This window comes from Phacochoerus africanus, chromosome 6 (assembly GCF_016906955.1).
Source record: "Phacochoerus africanus isolate WHEZ1 chromosome 6, ROS_Pafr_v1, whole genome shotgun sequence".
Taxonomy (NCBI): Eukaryota; Metazoa; Chordata; class Mammalia; order Artiodactyla; family Suidae; genus Phacochoerus; species Phacochoerus africanus.
In genome coordinates, this window is record NC_062549.1 from 119303249 (window position 1) to 119320338 (window position 17090).

Genomic DNA, 17090 nt, shown 5'->3' on the forward strand with positions numbered 1-17090 from the left:
AAATAAAGAGGTCAAAGGTATAATTCCAAATGTCCCTAGCTCCCTTTAATCTGAGGATGTTGTCTCCTTGAGTGTATATGAATGTGTTGAGCACAATTCTTTTTTTTTTCTTTTTAGGACTGCACCTGCGGCACATGGAAGTTCCCAGGCTAGGGGTCAAATAGGAACTACAGCTGCTGGTCTATACCACAACCACAGTAGCACTGGATCTGAGCCGCATCTTCGACCTATACCACAGCTCATGGCTATGCTGCATCCTTAACCCAGTGAGCGGGGCCCAGGATCAAACACGCATCTTTATGGATGCTAGTCGGGTTCATAACCCACTAAAACACAATGGAAATTCCAAAGCACGATATTTCTTGAATTAACCAGTCCTACATCATATTTCTTACTCAAGGCTCATGGGTATTCTTTATTATCAAATTGTCTGGAAGTTAGTAAACTAGGGCATGTGTTCAGTCTCTAGATCCAGGTCAGTAAAGATCTTTAAGATACTGCCTTTCACAGTTCAATAATTATTAGAATGAATTACCAGTTGCCCTTATTTATTCTGAATGCAGTAATCTGGTCTAAATAATAATAATAATAATAATAAAACCTTTTTCCAAACCTATTACTGTGAGATCTTACTTCAATCTACATGTTAATATTTAGAGTTCCTCATTAGTACAAAGTCATATAACTTGTCACACTCGTGAATCTCCTTAAATATATCTAGCGCAGGTTGAGCGTTATGAATACAGATTTTTGTTGGTTTTAAAGGAAGGACGCTCTTCTTTTGGAGCCCTCCCCTTGTCTACCTTACATAAAGCCTTCTGAGTTCTTCATACCTCACTGTCTCAGCTATGCACTGGCAGTAATGTTATTTATCTCAGTTACTGCAAGTAGGATGGGAATATTTCAAGTTTACCTGAGTTACCTGGAACACAGAAAACTACTGTTTACAATTCTCCATCTTCTTTGGTCCTTGGAAATGCTTAGGGATCTGTGACAAATACATTGTGTCTATGAATTAATGAGGTCCAAGTTCTTGGACCTTAGGAGAAAAATCTCAATCCAGCTCTCGACATTCACAGATATGTTCTACAGAGCCCATAATCTTGAGAGCGGGGTCCATCCCTTGTTTCCTTCTAGCATCTATCTGTCATCCCGTCTTAGGTCCTCAAAGTTAAAGAATACATTCACTCATGTGGATATCCACAAATATTCAATGCTTGGTTTCCTATAGGTTATTCAGTTGGTCTTGGCAATTGGTACAACCCTAGAGGTCCCCTCCACCCTGACTTCTTGTACATTTGTCTTCTATCCATAGAGGAAAAGTTATGAACCCTGTAGACAAAGACTACATCTTCCTTAGCCAGTCTAGCACCTTCCTAGTTCTTACCAGAGCATGGAGGTGGGGTCTTGGGAGGTACTGAAATTGATAAATGAATCCCCCAAGATCTGTCCCAATATTTATCTTGGTTCATGTTTTATAGGTGGAAAAACATGGTGGGATGGAGTCATTGTTAAGTCATGAACAAGTAAATACAATATGAATCTTTGCAATTTGGAAAATAAAAGAGTTAGAAATACCACTTTATTTTTTGGTCGTTTTAGGGCCACATCCAGGGCATATAGAGTTTCCCAGGCTAGGGGTCAAATCAGAGCTGTAGCTGCTGGCCCATGCCACAGCCACAGCAAAATTGAATATGAGCCACCTCTTCTACAGCTCCCAGCAATACCAGGTCCTTAACCTAGTGACCAAGGCCAGGGATCAAACCCGTGTCCTCATGGGTACTAGTTGGGTTCGTTAACCACTGAGCCACGATGTGAACTCCCAAATACTACATTTTCAGCTAGATTATCCACTTTGGTAGGAGCTGAAATGGGGAGAATTTGAAAGACAGGATAGTGTTTTGTTAAGAAACTGACTGCTATAAGACATTTGAAAGTACAACAATATACTTAAGAATTAAACTGAGAATTTGGGCAAGATTATAAAAGATTAAATATCAGTAGTTCTATCTTTTGCTCCAGAAACAAGACAGTTAAATTAAGAACTGAGGCAGGGTTCCAAAGGATTCTCTATAGCTGAAAATATGTACTTTGGAAAAGCATTAGATTAAATAATTTACAAGAAAATAAAATGGAGAAGCACCCTAAATAAGTCATTCTTTGGGCTGGGAACTCTACATATTCTCATATAATTGTCAAAATAAGCCCAGAGGTAAGAAAAATTTGTTCATTTTGTCCCCAAAAGAAGCTCAAACTCAGGAAAGTACAGTAAGCAGCCCAGAGGCACATACCTCATGCTCTTTCATCCACCTCGCACCATTTCTATGAATAACCGGTCTGCTCAAATATTCATGGAAGTTGAATTTAATGTTGGGATCTGTAATGTGAGTTAAGAGTCAATATTAACTTTGAATTTCAGCATTGGATGCTTAGTCAACCATGAATCAGTGACCATGGTTCATGTTGATCATCTAACATGAGCAAACGTTGGGGATGTTGAGAATTCTGAAGGAAAATATCGTCTTATTCTTGAGATGGATCCCATCTGAAAGAGAAGACAGAATGGGCACAGCCCTACAGACAAACATACACTCCTACGGAAATAGGAATACAACCAGAATCATTTTGTGAGACATAAAATGAGAAGGAAGTGACTGGAGATGGGCGTTAGAATGACCGGTGAAGGCAAGCTAGCTACACATATGACCAGAAATTACATGTTACAGAACTGAAACACAATGTGCCGGATATAATGAAATGAGCATCGATAATCCTCATACCGACCTGGTAAGACAGGTACTAGTATGATCTCAATTTTACTGGGGATGAAACTACAGCAGGAAGAGGTCATCTTGCCCATGTTTCCAGAACTGGCAAGTGGCAGGGCTGGGATTTGAACTGAAGCAGTCCCAGAGCCATTGCTTTTGCACTGCTCTAACACCGTCAATGTAAAGAAACCATACAGTCTATGTTTTTCTGGGGACATAAAGATTGTGATTCCTTAACCGTGATATAAATTTTATATGTGAAAACACTTCCCTGCTGTTCTTAGAGAAATCAGTTCCTTAATTTATTCAAAGATAAATTCCTATGACATTCCTTACACTGTTCACCTGGTGACAGAGCAGCAAACAGGACAGGCAAGGACCCTGCTTTGTTACACACACACAGTACTAGGCACACATTACACTGTATCAGTGCATCACAATGCATTTTCTTTTTGAAAGTCAAGCACATTTTCATTAGTTTGAATAAATTACATATATTAGACTCCCCTTAATCCAAAGTTACCTTTAAAAATTACCTTATAAAATTAACATCATTCTTCCAAAAATTCTATTAAATAGGAAAGTTTTCGGGGGGGGGGGAGGGGCAGGGGTGGTGGTCCTATTTAGAAACAGGTTTGCAGTTTAGATGCTCTTAAGCCTTAGAAAGATTTTTTTCTGAACGAAGCTGAACCATGCATTACTGTGGTAGTTACATTTTCATAATATAATAAGCCTTTCTTGTCCAGCAGTTTACTCCCACCGCCCAACACTGCTTATTAGATAGGTTGCTCAGTGTGGTTTATCTGGTAAGCACTAAGTAATTAGTTATTAAATGACGTCTGTAATGACTTGGAGGGGAAACTATTCCACATTAAAGTCATATTGCCATTACCTCATCCCTAAACCACCAATCGTCTGCCAAATTTAAGATAGGTACTGGTATGATTTTTTTCCTGTTGATTAAGGCCCACCTCTAAAAATCAAGCTAACACCCATTAAAATGAACATTCTAGAAACCCGTAAAGGTAATTCCACGTTGTAATGAGAAGGGCAGGGCTCTACGAATATTTTCACCCCCTGGCCCGGTGTACCTGCTTCCTTACCGGCCCTCTGGCCTTCCAGACTCTGGAGGTGGAAGGCAAGCAGCTTCAGGTTCCGCTAAGCTCCCTCCTCCTCTCCCATACCCGTCTCAGTCGGCTACCTAAGCTTGCACTTGCAGGCAGGGATCTGCACGGATCACGAAACCGGGCTCTTTACATACATGCAGCTGCACAGCTACTTACATACCCACGCACACGCGTGCCTGCCCGGTATGTGGGTGTATTTCGTATGCCTGTGGCGTCAACCCTCATTGTCTCACTCTTCTTTCACTTGACCCCTGGGGAATCCCGGCAAGCAGTACCTGGGAACTCGGGGAAAAGCGAGGTGAGCCAGATGGCCCTTTCCCTTCCGAGTGGCTGCCACCGCTGGGTCCCAGGAATCTGCAATGCCTCGTCTCACAAGCAGCTAATAAAGGGAAACTGAGATGAACCAGAGGAGAATGCGTGAACGAGGAAGGGGCGATTGTACACGAGATGATGCTCCGGGAGCTCCCGAGCTCTGATCTGTTTTCACATATAAAGCCCTACGAAGCTGGAGGGGAGGCAAAGAAATTGTGACTCTAAAATGCTCTGAGATTCTGTTTCCAGTGGCGCCTAGAGACCAGCGCTGGGCGTGTGTCCTGCGCGGGGTGAAGGCATCCAGGCGAGCGCCGGCTCAAAGTCGCCGCGCGGCTCGGGCACTTTGCGCTTGGTGGGGTTGCGCTCCGAGGACGCGTCCCCGCACCATTTTCCCAGGCGCTGTGCGGGCGGGTTTCCTAAACCTCCCAGCTACTGACTCAGAAGGGAGTTTCTAGAAGCTCCTTCTCTACTGCCTCCCATCCCCCTCCCCTTCTGGATTTTACCCCCCGCCAGGAGCTTCTCCAGCTCCACTGCGTCCGTCCTCCGAGGGGCACAGGTGCCGCTGTCCCAGCAGCCGCCGCCGCCGCCGCCGCCACCCGGTCCGCCCCTCCTCCGGGCGGGCCTTGGGGGCTCGGCCCGGCGCGGCCGCATCGCTAAGGGTCTCTGGTCTCGGCGCTGCGGCCGCTGCCCGCCGCCCGCCTCCGGGGACTCCCCGCCCTCCCGCGCGACCCCGCGCCCGGGCGGGCGGCGCTTGCGGCGGGCAGGCGGCGGGGAGGGGAGCGGGGGCTCGTCCGGGGGTAGCCGCCTCCGCCGCAGCCTGCCGGCGCCTCGAAACCCGGACCTGCCACCGCCTCTTCCTCCAGCGGCTCCATCCGCCTCCCGCTCCTCGTCCTCCCGCCGCCCCCGCCGCCGCGGCCCCGGTGGCTGCCTCGGCGGACCCGGGAGGGGGCCCGTCCGCCGCCCGCTCGGCTCGGCTCGGCCCGGCCCGGGAGGCGTGCATGCCCCTGCTGCCCGCGGCGCTTACCAGCAGCATGCTCTATTTCCAGATGGTGATCATGGCAGGGACGGTGATGCTGGCGTACTACTTCGAGTACACGGACACGTTCACCGTGAACGTGCAAGGCTTCTTCTGCCACGACAGCGCCTACCGCAAGCCCTACCCGGGCCCGGAGGACAGCAGCGCCGTGCCCCCGGTGCTCCTCTACTCGCTGGCCGCCGGGGTCCCCGTGCTGGTGGTAAGTCCGGGGGTGCTCGCCCTCACCCCGACTCCCCTCTCTCTCTGCCCCTCGCCTTCGGGGTTGAGGCACCGCCGAGGTCGCGGCACGGCAGCCCTTGCCTTCTAAGTTCCTCCAAGTTGCGGGCGGCCCCTTCCCCAGAGGACATTCTGCTAGGGCTCGTCGGGGGCGGGGGCGAAGGAAGCCCCCCAGCTCTCCCCACCTGCTGCCCCCGCACTCCCCGCGGCGGCGGCACTGCTGGGTGACACAGAGGGGGGTGGGGGGATGGGAGGGAAGGGGGCTGTGGGAGGTAATGGGTGGGGGTCGGGGCTGGGGAGGAGGGGAGCTCTCGGGTTGAATTTGGACTTCATCTACTCTGTGGCCTGGCTCTGCCGGCCACCTCGTCTCAGATGGCGACAGGAAGACAGGCGGCAGCAGCGGCGGGGTCAGTGGGAGGGAGAAGGGGATCAGTTGCTGGGGTGTGGAAGGGATTCCCGCTTCCAGAGTCCGGGCGCGCGTATTCCCTTTTCACTGCTTCCATCCCCTTCGAAAGGAAGTGCTTGTGCCACTAAGCTGACCAGGGAACAAATATCTAAAAAAGAATATGAGAACTCCTAAATGAAGAGGCTCCAAGCGGCAGCGCTTGCTGAAAAGCAGGAGCCGTGCCTGAATTGCAAGATTTATTTAAAGGCTCTTCCGCTCCCTGGGCAGCTTAAGTCCTTTGCTCTTAGAGCTTCTCTGGAAATGCCTTTTGGGTTTATGAACTGGGGTGTGTGTGTGTCTCTAGGGACACGTGTGTGTGTGTGTGTGTGTGTGTGTGTGTATACACACACAGATAAGTATTAGGTTTACTGTCATATGATAATTTACCTATGTGAATATGGTGCAAAATGATCTGTAGGATAATTGGTGGTATTTTTTCAGAAACACAATATTAGGTTCCTTCAATATTGTCAAAGTGTTTTAGGTTCCCTTCCTGTTGTACTGCTTCTCTTTTTTTTTCTCTCTGAGCAGATAACAAATAGGAAATTAAAAAATGAAGAGGAAAAGGAAAGGGACATTTTTTTCCCCCACTGGATGAACGTGCAAATTGCAATAATGAATGCTTAGGAGATTTATCTATTAGGTTTGGATATTCGTATTGTCTTTGATTTTAGGAGAAATGATTTCACATTTTACAAAAAATGAAAAGTTCCTAATGCACATCATAGAATTCCACAAACAAACCAAAGAACTTCTTGATAACTTCAAAGTAACTTTATCACAGGTACTGTGATAGTTGACTTGAAATCCACCTCCAGCATACTGGTTGGAAAAGTGTTAGACCTTACACCTGAAAATATTTTGTTTTGTTTTTTCAGTTATAATTCACTAAATATGTGAAACCCCAAATCCACCTTTATATTTGTGTTCTCTCTCCTCTATTTGAAAAGGTGTAAGAGAAAAAAAAAATTAACTAGTTGTTCTTGGACCCTTTTGCTTTCTGCAGATGTTGGGGTTTCAAGCACATGTTTTCCAGGGGAGTAAAAGCTCAGGGATTTTTCAAGGATTTTTTTTTTTTCTTCAAAGGAAAAAGCCTGTCACTTTGGGGCACTGGTTGGGGAACAACCATAGTCAAAAATGTCTATTCACTTGTCCCTTGCTCATTACCATTTTGTGTCTTATTTAAATGAGATAGCATTTTTCAGATCCTAACCATCCATCCATGGTGGCAGGTGCCAGTTAGAGACATTAAGGTTCTGGTCCAAAGAAATTGATTGTCCTCCACCCTGGGGAAAGTGAGGAGGGGAAGGGCAATTAATGAGACAATATTAAGTGCCTCCTCTGTGCTGGGCACTGAAAAGTCATGCTGCCTTTACTCAGAGCAGCACCTCTGGGATATTCTCTCTGGTTAACCCTGGAGGAGCCTGAGGATCTGAGGATAAACTAGAAACACCTAAAAACAAAGATGGTGGGTGTGGTGTTTGCCCATGAGACTGATGCCAAATGCCATACTGCTTCTCTTACTTCCAAAGAACATGTTTCCTGAGAGAAGATGAGAACCAGCTGCCGGGGTGAGGATCCAGCATCTGCTTGAGAGATTTTTAAAGGGAGGACCCAACTTGATTGCTCTGTTTTGATTTTCAGTTCTTTAGTTACAAAAGAAAGGACTTGAGAGTCAGTGTCAAGAGAGAAGGAAGTGATGGGTTTTAGAGGCTAACTGCGGCTGGCCTTTGTTTCGCCTTCTGCTCTCCCACATGGTACCCTCACTCAGTGTGAAGAGTTGGGGAGAGTGATGGCAGCCCTACCTTTCTGTTCCTCTCAAGGACACTGGCTTAGCACTGTCACCTTGCACGAAAATGCTATTATCAACCATAATATTAGTAATAACATTAGTAGTGCCCATCATTTGTTGGCACATATGTCTAGATCTCTGAAGGCAGTTGTTACTGTTATCACATAACCCTTGGGAAAACTGAGGCTTAGAGAGATTTAGCAACCTGCTCAAGGCTAACAACTTCACACCTAGGATTTTAACCCTGCTGTGTCAAGCTCCCAAGCCTGTATCTTTTCTATTACAAGATGCAAAATCAGTTGACCTATAAATCCCTCTTCCATGTTCATACCTCACACGGTCTCTTTCCCATCTTTTACATTTCTTGGATTGTAGTAATAAAGATTCTTCATAATACTTTTTTTTTTTTAACCTCCAAAACTCCTTTCTCATCCTTAAAACTAATTTTGAAAAGGAGCTCTCCCCACTACCGTAATCTCTGGTTTGGTGTCAGATGTGCCAAATTTATCTAAAGGTCAAAAGCAATGTACCTTTTACGTTTCCTCACTTTTATGTAGTGTCGACTTGGGGCACGTGTTTAGAGCCTGACAAGTTTGGATTCGGATTCGGAGTGCATCCTGCCCTGATGTTGAGAGTTGGGGCTTCGACTTGCTGTGTAACCGTGAACAACTTATTTAAAGCTCCTTAAGCCTTCATTTTCTAAGTCACAGGATTTTGAATATCAAAGGAGATAGCGTCGGTAAATGTCATCCTTGGCCTATGGTTAATACTCCATAAGAGATCACTATATCATTACCATTATTAATACAATAGTAATTCAGGAAATAGTTATTGAATTCCTGTGTTGCAAGCACCGTTACCAGCCAGGGTAGTGGCTATAAAGGCAATTTCAGAGATAAACCATGATCACTGATCTTCAAGAGTTTACAGTCTCATTTGGGAAATTAAATAATCATGCCGAAAGTCATAATATAAATTACCATAATAAAAGTGTTATGTGTACATATTATACATGTATGTATATACACATACACAGGTGTATGCATCTAAATGTATATATATCGCAAAGACCTCTCGTGGTTCAAAGAGGATGAGATCATTTTTATTTGGAGAGGAGAGGACAGGCTTCATGAAGAAAATGGTGGCATTTGCGATGTGACTTGAAGGAGAGACTAAAATGGAGCTTGTGTCAGGACATCACAGAAGCAGCCGCGTGAACAGGAACGAAGGCTTGATAGCAGGAAGTGCAGTCTATACCCTTGAAAAAGCGATGGGTCTGTCTTGGTTCCAGAGTCGTGGAGCTTCTGTTATGGCTCAGCAGTAACGAGCCCAAACGAGGAACCATGAGGATGCAGGTTCGATCCCCGGCCTCGCTCACTGGGTTAAGGATCTGGTATTGCTGTGTGCTGTGGTGTGGGTTGCAGACGCGGCTTGGATCCCGAGTTGCTGTGGCTGTGGTGTAGGCCGGCAGCTGCAGCTCCAATGTGACCTTTATATGCCAAAGATGTGGCCCTAAAGAGCAAAAGGAAAAAAAGAAAAGAGTGGTTTGTGGGGAACAGAACCCAGAGGTACGTGGCTGACAAGGAAGACTAGGGTCTCGGCCTGGCATGTCAGGATGCGTTTTTCTCTATATGTTGGAAAATTTGGGGGACAGTAATACAGGGCTTTTCTATTATTAAAATACTTATAAAAAATTTTAAACTCTTTATCCCTTAGCCTATTTTGTATTGTGAAATACTATTTTAATTGTGTTTTCAGAAAACACCTGTCATTTGGGCTCATTTACACATTTGACGTGGCTTATGAAACTCTTTGAAAACAGGTACTGTTCGGTTTGATAGCGTTTACCAAAGCACCACCTACAGAATTTACAGATATACATTTAATTCGCGAGCTTCCACTTGCATTGATTAAAAGACCAGGGAATGACAGATTGGGGTATAGCGGCCACCAGGCACTGCTGTTCCTCAGATCCCTGAGCAACACGGCTGCTTCGCAGGAGACAAAGGTAGAACCATCCGTCTTCACAGAGCTGGAGCCAAGACGGAGAAAACCAGCCTCTCCTGGGGCAGGCTGGAAGGTTAAGAAACATCTCTGTTTCTTTATGCCTGTATCCCCAGGAAGCTCCCTCTGGGCTCTGACTCTGAGGCATGGAGCTAGCGCTGCCATCCCAAGGGTGTGGCAGCATTCCACTAAGTCTGAGTGCCCTCAGCATGCCCCGCAGACCTGCTCTTCCTGGAACCTTGCCTTGGGTGTCCACTCCCACCTCCACCATCTCCCCATCTCCCCTCCTGGAACACACCCCTGTGATGCCCCCCCCCCCCCCCCCGCCCCAAGAAAAGCACAGATGTGGTGGTCAGGCCAGTTTGGCTTCTTATCCTGCTTTTTTGTCACTATCTGTGTGAGTTTGGGAAATCTTTCTTATTCATCCACTGCAGATTAAAAAATATCTCCCTCCTGAGAGGCAATGCCTGTAGAGGTGCGGATCCCAATTCTGGAGTCAGATGGGGTTTGAAGCCCTGATGTGCCACTTGCCAGCCCTGGGAGCTTGAGCCAGTCTCACTGTGCCTTGGTGGAGACCCTGTGAGTCCTGGCCTCATGGGATCAGTGTGTGTAATGAATAGGAAATGGGTTCACCTATGTCAGTATCAGGGTAGTGACCAGCTCTGTGTCTGTCAGCTGTCATTAATTCTCCCAAGGTTGGGATGATTAATCAAGACAACCTATGCAAGGCACTTAGCAAAATACCTTTGTTGGTGGGTTCCAGGGCTGATAAAATATTAGAGGTGGACAGAAGCCACCTAGTTCACTCCATCACCCACAAAACCTGGGGAGTTTCAATAGCAAGAAGGGGAAGACTCTGTTAGAATCCTGTTCTTCCCATAAAGTCAGTGATTTCTACCTGTGATGACGTCTTCACTAGCTACTATTTCCTATGCATCAGACACCTGTGTAAGGCACTTGTATACGGTACTTCATTTAATGCTCGTCATGGTTGTACTTTCTTTAAACATAGGCGCGGTCCTTAAGCCCATTTTATAAATGAGAAATAGGATATTTAGTGAGATTTGATATTAGACTTGTATGAAATGTTTTCAATCCATTCATAGAATTAATCTCCACAATAAACTGATGAGGTTTATTGGATGTAAAAGACTTGGATATAAAAAGGTGAGCTGACCAGTCCAGAGTCTCACAAGGACCTTGTTAGAATCTTCAAAGCCTGTGCATTTAGTTCTTTTGTTATATACCTTTATCCTTACACATTAAACACATCTTTAAAGATATTAGTCAAAGGGATTCAATCCTAGAAGGGCCAATTTTTTTTATCAAACCTTTATCTTCAATTTCATTTTTTTTTTTTCGGTTTGCCCAGAAACTTTGTGTTCCAGGGTAGATAATGGTTTCCATGTGTAGTGTAGGAAATTGTTTTGTTTCCTGTTAAGCTGGAAACGTTCTGGAGAGGTGGGTGGCAGCAGGAGGGATTCGCAGACATTCCCGTTGTTCTGATCTGAAGCCACATTTCTTATCACTGGGACACACAGGAGGTGGTGCTGCGGGCACCTGCAGGGGTGTGGAAGCACCCTCCGGCTCTAGAGCTTCCTACTGTGCTGCATGGGGGTGGGGGGGCGGGGACTGAGGAGGCCTCTGTTTTAAAGATGTGTTTCTTAAAATGGCACCTAGCCATTTAGGGGCACTGAGACACACTGAGTTGTGTATAAACTGTGTGTGTGTCTGTAGATATGCTCGTATGCATTTTTCTACTTACAGCCTCCGTGGTTTTATCAGCTTATCAGAAATGCTCAAGATTCCTAAAAGTTAGACCTACCCTTGGAGGGTTTATGGATCTGTTGAAAACTCCTCCTGCAGTCTCTCAGGTCCTTACTTTACTTAGATATTCTCATTCACACTCCTTCCTTCTTAGTCACCCTCCTTTTTTGGCTCTTTTTTCATTGAAACCCCCCCCCCCCCGCTTTGCATTATAATGAGGAGGTCTTAGAGGTCTTGATGGGGTGTTGGGGGCGGGGGAGGAAGGCCCAAGAATCTGAAAGCTGCAGGCTTCTCCTTTCCCTCCCCTTCTCCCTTTCTACCCCTACAGGGGCTTCTGCTCCTCCCCCCTCCCCAACTTTCTTTAGCTTCCTCGCCCCGTCTCCCCCCCACCAATCCCCTGCTACCCATTATCCCTGTGGCTTCTTTGAGCCAGTTGCCTTATGTGAAAAATGTTGACTTATTCCTGCCTACCTTTCCGAGCTATTTTGAAAATCAAATGGGTGTAAATGCACGTTGGACACAATAAATCACTTCTTGCATGTGGGGAAAACATAATGCAAGCAGATTACATGGATTATGCAGCTACTTGGTCGCTGGAGATGGTTCCGTTGCTTATAGCATGGCTTTGCCAGCTGGGTACCCTTACTGTGCTGTGGAGAAAAATGGGTACGGTGTTTATACTTTTCTTATTTTCTTGTAGAAAGAATAGCAAAAATAAAATAAAAAGGCAACAGTATGAAATGTCTTAACGAATTATTACAGACTATTACACTAAGACCCAAGGCTGTTTTTCGAAAGATTTCAATAAACTCTGAGTATTACCAAGATTATTATAAAGAATCATCCCATTCATTTGTGTAATTTGAAAGAAATAATGTTTCCAGGGAGCTATGTTGACACCATCTGCTAAGTATGCATTGTTGTATTAATTTTTAAATGTGTATCGTGCCAAAAAGTCATTATTTGTGAAAGTTTGGAAGGGTGATCATGCCTCCATTGTGTGCTGGGCACAGTGCTGTTTCTTGGCTTGTAGAATGTCCCTTAGGAGTTCAAGCCCTATGCATGAAATTACGTCTCCAGGCCTCAGCTTTCTCATCTGTAAGGTGGAGATGATGGTACTGAACCGACCTTTGAAGAATTAAATATAAACATGTGTTAAGTACTCAGTAAGTGATAGCTGCTCTTTAAACATCAGTGTCAATAGCATTTATTGATAGTGCCAGCCAAAGGACCATCAGGTGTCTTTGATCCCTTCCGTTGAATGGATGCGGTAAACCATTTACGCTTCCTGTGAACGCTTTCAGGTCGTATGTGAGCTTGAGCAATTTGCTCCACTCGGTAAGTGTCACATCTAGGATCTGAATCTGTTTGCAAGTCCAAGTCCGGTGCTCTGTTGGCTACCTGCCATTGCCCACTAATTTGATTCACAGCGTCAATGGTGGCATTCCTCGAAGATAGGGGAGAGGGAAAGCCTATCGATTATAGATCATTGTGCTCCTACAGTGTCCATAAGCTCCTAAACATGTAGGCTCGGTTGCAGCCAGATATGAAAAGGGGAGTTTATAATCTGTATTCAAAGACAGAACTTCATTGGTTCCTAAGGCTCGTGGGATAACCCATCGAACTTGATTTTCCAGGTCATACAGGTCCCAGAGGCACGTTCTGAGACATCTTTACCTATAGTTAGGAAGACCTTTTGAACAGACTTTGGAAAATCATAGGGATATCATTTTGATGGGAGGTACTTTAAAGATATGGGAAATGGAGTTCTATATTCAGTGCTATTTGAACTATTTCTGAGAATGCCAGTTTTCACTCAGCAGGCTGGTTACTTTTTTAGTCTTATTATGACAGATGTAGTTTGAGGATCACTGTCAGTAAAATCACCATTTTTTTTTTTTTTTGGTAAAAACAGAATCCTAGAGATTTTTTTTTTTTTCCCCAGATCAGGTGCATTTAACACTCTAAAGACACTCTTTTGGTGGACATTTCTGACTGAGAGAACATGTGTAAGTGGAAGCCTCGTATGTGTGTGTGTTTGGTATTTAATACATTTGCAATTTCTCACGCGAGTTCATTTTTATCTCCCTCGCTTCTAACCTTTATAGTGCTCCTCCACCCCCCCTCTCAGGAAAAAAACCACCACCACCAACAACAACAAAACACCCTTTCTGGAACATTCTGCCGTATCCTCTCAGACCTAGCACCAACTCCTCTGAGCAGATCTTTGCTCCCAGATGAGATGGCTGCATTCCTCTCTCTGGTTCCTTCACCCCTTTAGTAGTACGTTGCAGCATTAAAATAATCTTATATTGTGCTTTATGTTGTGCTTATTTTTATTCATGTTTCCGTCACTAGAAATGAGCATCTCAAAATCAGGTTTTGTAATCTGACTCATCATACCCAACTCTTCAGTAATTTGTGGTAGACACATCATCCAGGGACTAGCTGAAGTTTGTGATGATGAGGTTGTAATGACCAGATTCCGCTGAGCACATAGTTCCTTAATAACCATTCATTAAAATCGGCAAAATAGTCCACATACCCTGTTCTGTAAGTTTAATGAAGTGACAGTTCTCTGTCCCTTCAGGTGTTTTAAGTGTATAAACCCTGTATCAGAGGCTCAGCACAGCCAAGGTGTGATTGTGTCCTGTCCTGAAATGGACAAAGCAAAAATCCTCCTAATGGTCTGGGCTCTAGATCCACTGAGAACAAGTCATTGGCGTGTAGGTTACTGGCCTCACTGGAGTCTTATCCCCCATTCATTCCAGGATAAGAAGTATCTCTAGGCGACTTGAGTCAGTCCACAGTTGTTTGAATCTCACCAACTAAGAGTCCATTTTTAGCATTTATCATGATGACTAAAAGTCACTGCTTTCATCGATAAAAAGCCATTTTTCTATCCATAATGCGAATGTAGTTGTTAATTAACATATGATAGCAGAAGGACTTAGAGCGGCCACTTCGGAGTGTGACCTTTCTGTTAAAATGCTTGTGAGCATCAGGGCTTCCTCCTTCCCTCCCCTCCTCCTTCCCTCTTTCCCCGAGCGAATATTTGTCGGTTCCCTTCCATGTGTAGCTTACCTTGCAGATCAGGCTTCCAGAGGTTACTTGACTTGCTGCAAATTCCCAAACCAGGATTAGAGCTGTTGATCTCCCTCTGCTTCCCATCTTTCCAAGCAGTATTAGGAAATAAAAGACTCATGAAATCAAGGGGCAGTTAAACACAAATGTAGTGCTGACATAGTTACACACTACGGAACTAGCTTACAGAATTTCCTCTCCGAGGATTTTATGTTGATATAACCAGAACCTCTAGGCTGAGGAATCTGGGTCCTGGGTTTCTGGCATAACGATCCCCAATCCCCTCTTGTGAGGGTGCTCTCAGTACCGTGCGGGCAGACACCGTACTCTTCTATTGAGATTTTTGTAAGATTTCAGATTTCACTTTTTCTCACACTGGGGAGCACAGAAACACCCTTGGCACGGAGAAGCATCTTGTATTTCCCGAGATCTCATCAGAGCAGAATGCCATGTTCTCCCAGACATGAGCATTGCTGGATAAAGGCAGTGCACCTGGCCTCCCACATCTTGTAACTTAAACTGAGCTCCTGACATGTCCAGTTAAAAACAAAACACTATCTCTGGGTGGGTAACAATGACCTCTTCCTTCACCCGTGCCTTTCCACTGTGGGGTTTGCCCAGTTACTAAAATGAATGAAGAGACTTAGTCAAAACTACGTGACAACGCCTTTTGATCTTCCACAAAGAGAGCTTTGTTTCTCCTTCTCGCTGCCTCCATCACATGGTGCCTTGGGGTCCCCTCTTCCTTTTTTCCTGGGGCTCAGTCTAGAATACAGATAGAGGAATCCAGTAGACACTTCTTTATTCAAGCCACACTGTCAGGCTTTTTCTGCCACACCGCTTTTGGAAAAGATTTGTGAATCCATTGTGAGAGCGATTATGCCTCTTTATAGCTGGAACTTCTTAATCATGAAAGAAGCCTTAGAGATCGTTTCGGTTCATCTCTTAATTTCCAAGTGAATGGCCAGAGAGATTAAATGACTTGCCCAAGGCCACCCGTAGCTCACCCATCTGGGCGCTTGCTATATATCCGTCTTTGCTGTAAAGTCTTTGTTAATTTAATGCTCACAGCATTGGTGATGGGCACTGTTGTTATCCCAGTTGACAGATGAGGACACTGAGGCACAGAAAGATTAAGCAACTAGCCCATGACCCCACAGGAAGGAGGGACATAGCTGGACAGAATGGCTCCATGTGTACCTGTCACACAGAGGTGGTTCTCCTCCCCAGAACCACATTTTTCATCATCTCTTGGAGGGATGAAAACTACCTGCACCGAGTCCTTCTGCCTAGCAGTGTTAGCTGGGCGATAACAAGTCTGTGATTATCATGATAACTTTTTTCCTCTGGCCTTTATAGTATTGACTGAAAATACCTCCCCGAATATTGTATTTACAATGACTGCTTTAATCTGTGATAGTGAAGTGACAGTGGCAGAGAAGAAAAAAGAGCATTTCATTCCCAAGTCATTTGGGTCTCTGATGTCTTCCTTTTTGTGGCTGACATCAAGTCTTTTCAGACAAAAAGCAAAACTACATTTGAAATTGGCTACCAGGGGATATAACAAAAAACTACCCATTTTTGGTTTTGGGGTTTTTTTTTGTTTTTTTTGGCCAGGGCATACAGCAGCTTGATGTGGGATCCCAGTTTTCAGACCAGGCATTGAACCCAGGCCGCTGTGGTTTACGTGCGAAGTCTTACCGACTAGAGTATCAGGGAAACCTACCCATTTTTGATACACAGATTTTAAATTCTTATAATGTGATTTTAACAGAACACATTGTAATTATGAAACTATGTGTGATTAATATATAGCAGATCTGCTCCATGCAAGGCATAGTTATAACATTTGGCATGCTAGGTTGATGTAAGTTTGGCAGCTAATTAGCAATGTGGAAGAACTATTTGATGATATGAATGTATTTCGGGGAAAATATAGACACTGTGTATTTTGTATATTTTGGAGTGACTTAGAGATATTCCCCAAACTTGTTCCAATCCTGTGATGCCATTTCTTGTGACACAGCAGTGACCTGAGAAAGTGCAGTTCTCTGCTCTGCTCAATTTATGTAAATCTCCAGCTCTGTCTGTTTAAATAATCTCTATTCTTTAATTTAGGCAAATCCAACCCACCTCTTCCATAATCCTTTCCTTGATGCGTTTAGTCAATAGCAATCTATCTTTCCTATAAATTCCTTTCTAAATAACAAGAGTAATCTATCTTCCTATAAACTCCTATGTATTTATTTATTTACCTATTTATTTATTGTTTTTTAGGGCTGCACCTATGACACATGGATGCTCCCAGGCTAGGGGTCGAATTGGAGCTGCAGCTGCAGGCCTACACCACAGCCACAGCAACACAGGAACCGAGCCATGTCTGTGACCTACACCAAAATTCATGGCAAAGCTGGATCCTTAACCCACTGAGTGAGGCCAAGGATTGAACCCCTATCCTCATGGGTCCTAGTCGGATTTATTTCCACTGAGCCACAACGAGAAGTCCCTAAACTCCTTTTTAAATAAGTCTTTCTCCTTA

General features: G+C 44.8%; 1 protein-coding gene across 2 annotated transcripts in view; it reads left to right on the forward strand.

Moving 5' to 3' along the window:
• Window positions 1-4975: 4975 nt before the first annotated feature.
• The window catches only part of PLPPR5 (phospholipid phosphatase related 5), a 114713-nt gene continuing 102598 nt past the window's right edge, over window positions 4976-17090 (forward strand). Inside the window, exon 1 of one of the 2 annotated variants that reach the window (XM_047785220.1) lies at window positions 4976-5442. In XM_047785220.1, the coding sequence (XP_047641176.1) occupies window positions 5206-5442 (237 nt within the window). In that variant the 5' untranslated portion in view covers window positions 4976-5205. The remainder of the gene's footprint in view (window positions 5443-17090) is intronic. The other variant, XM_047785219.1, reaches the window with a different exon arrangement.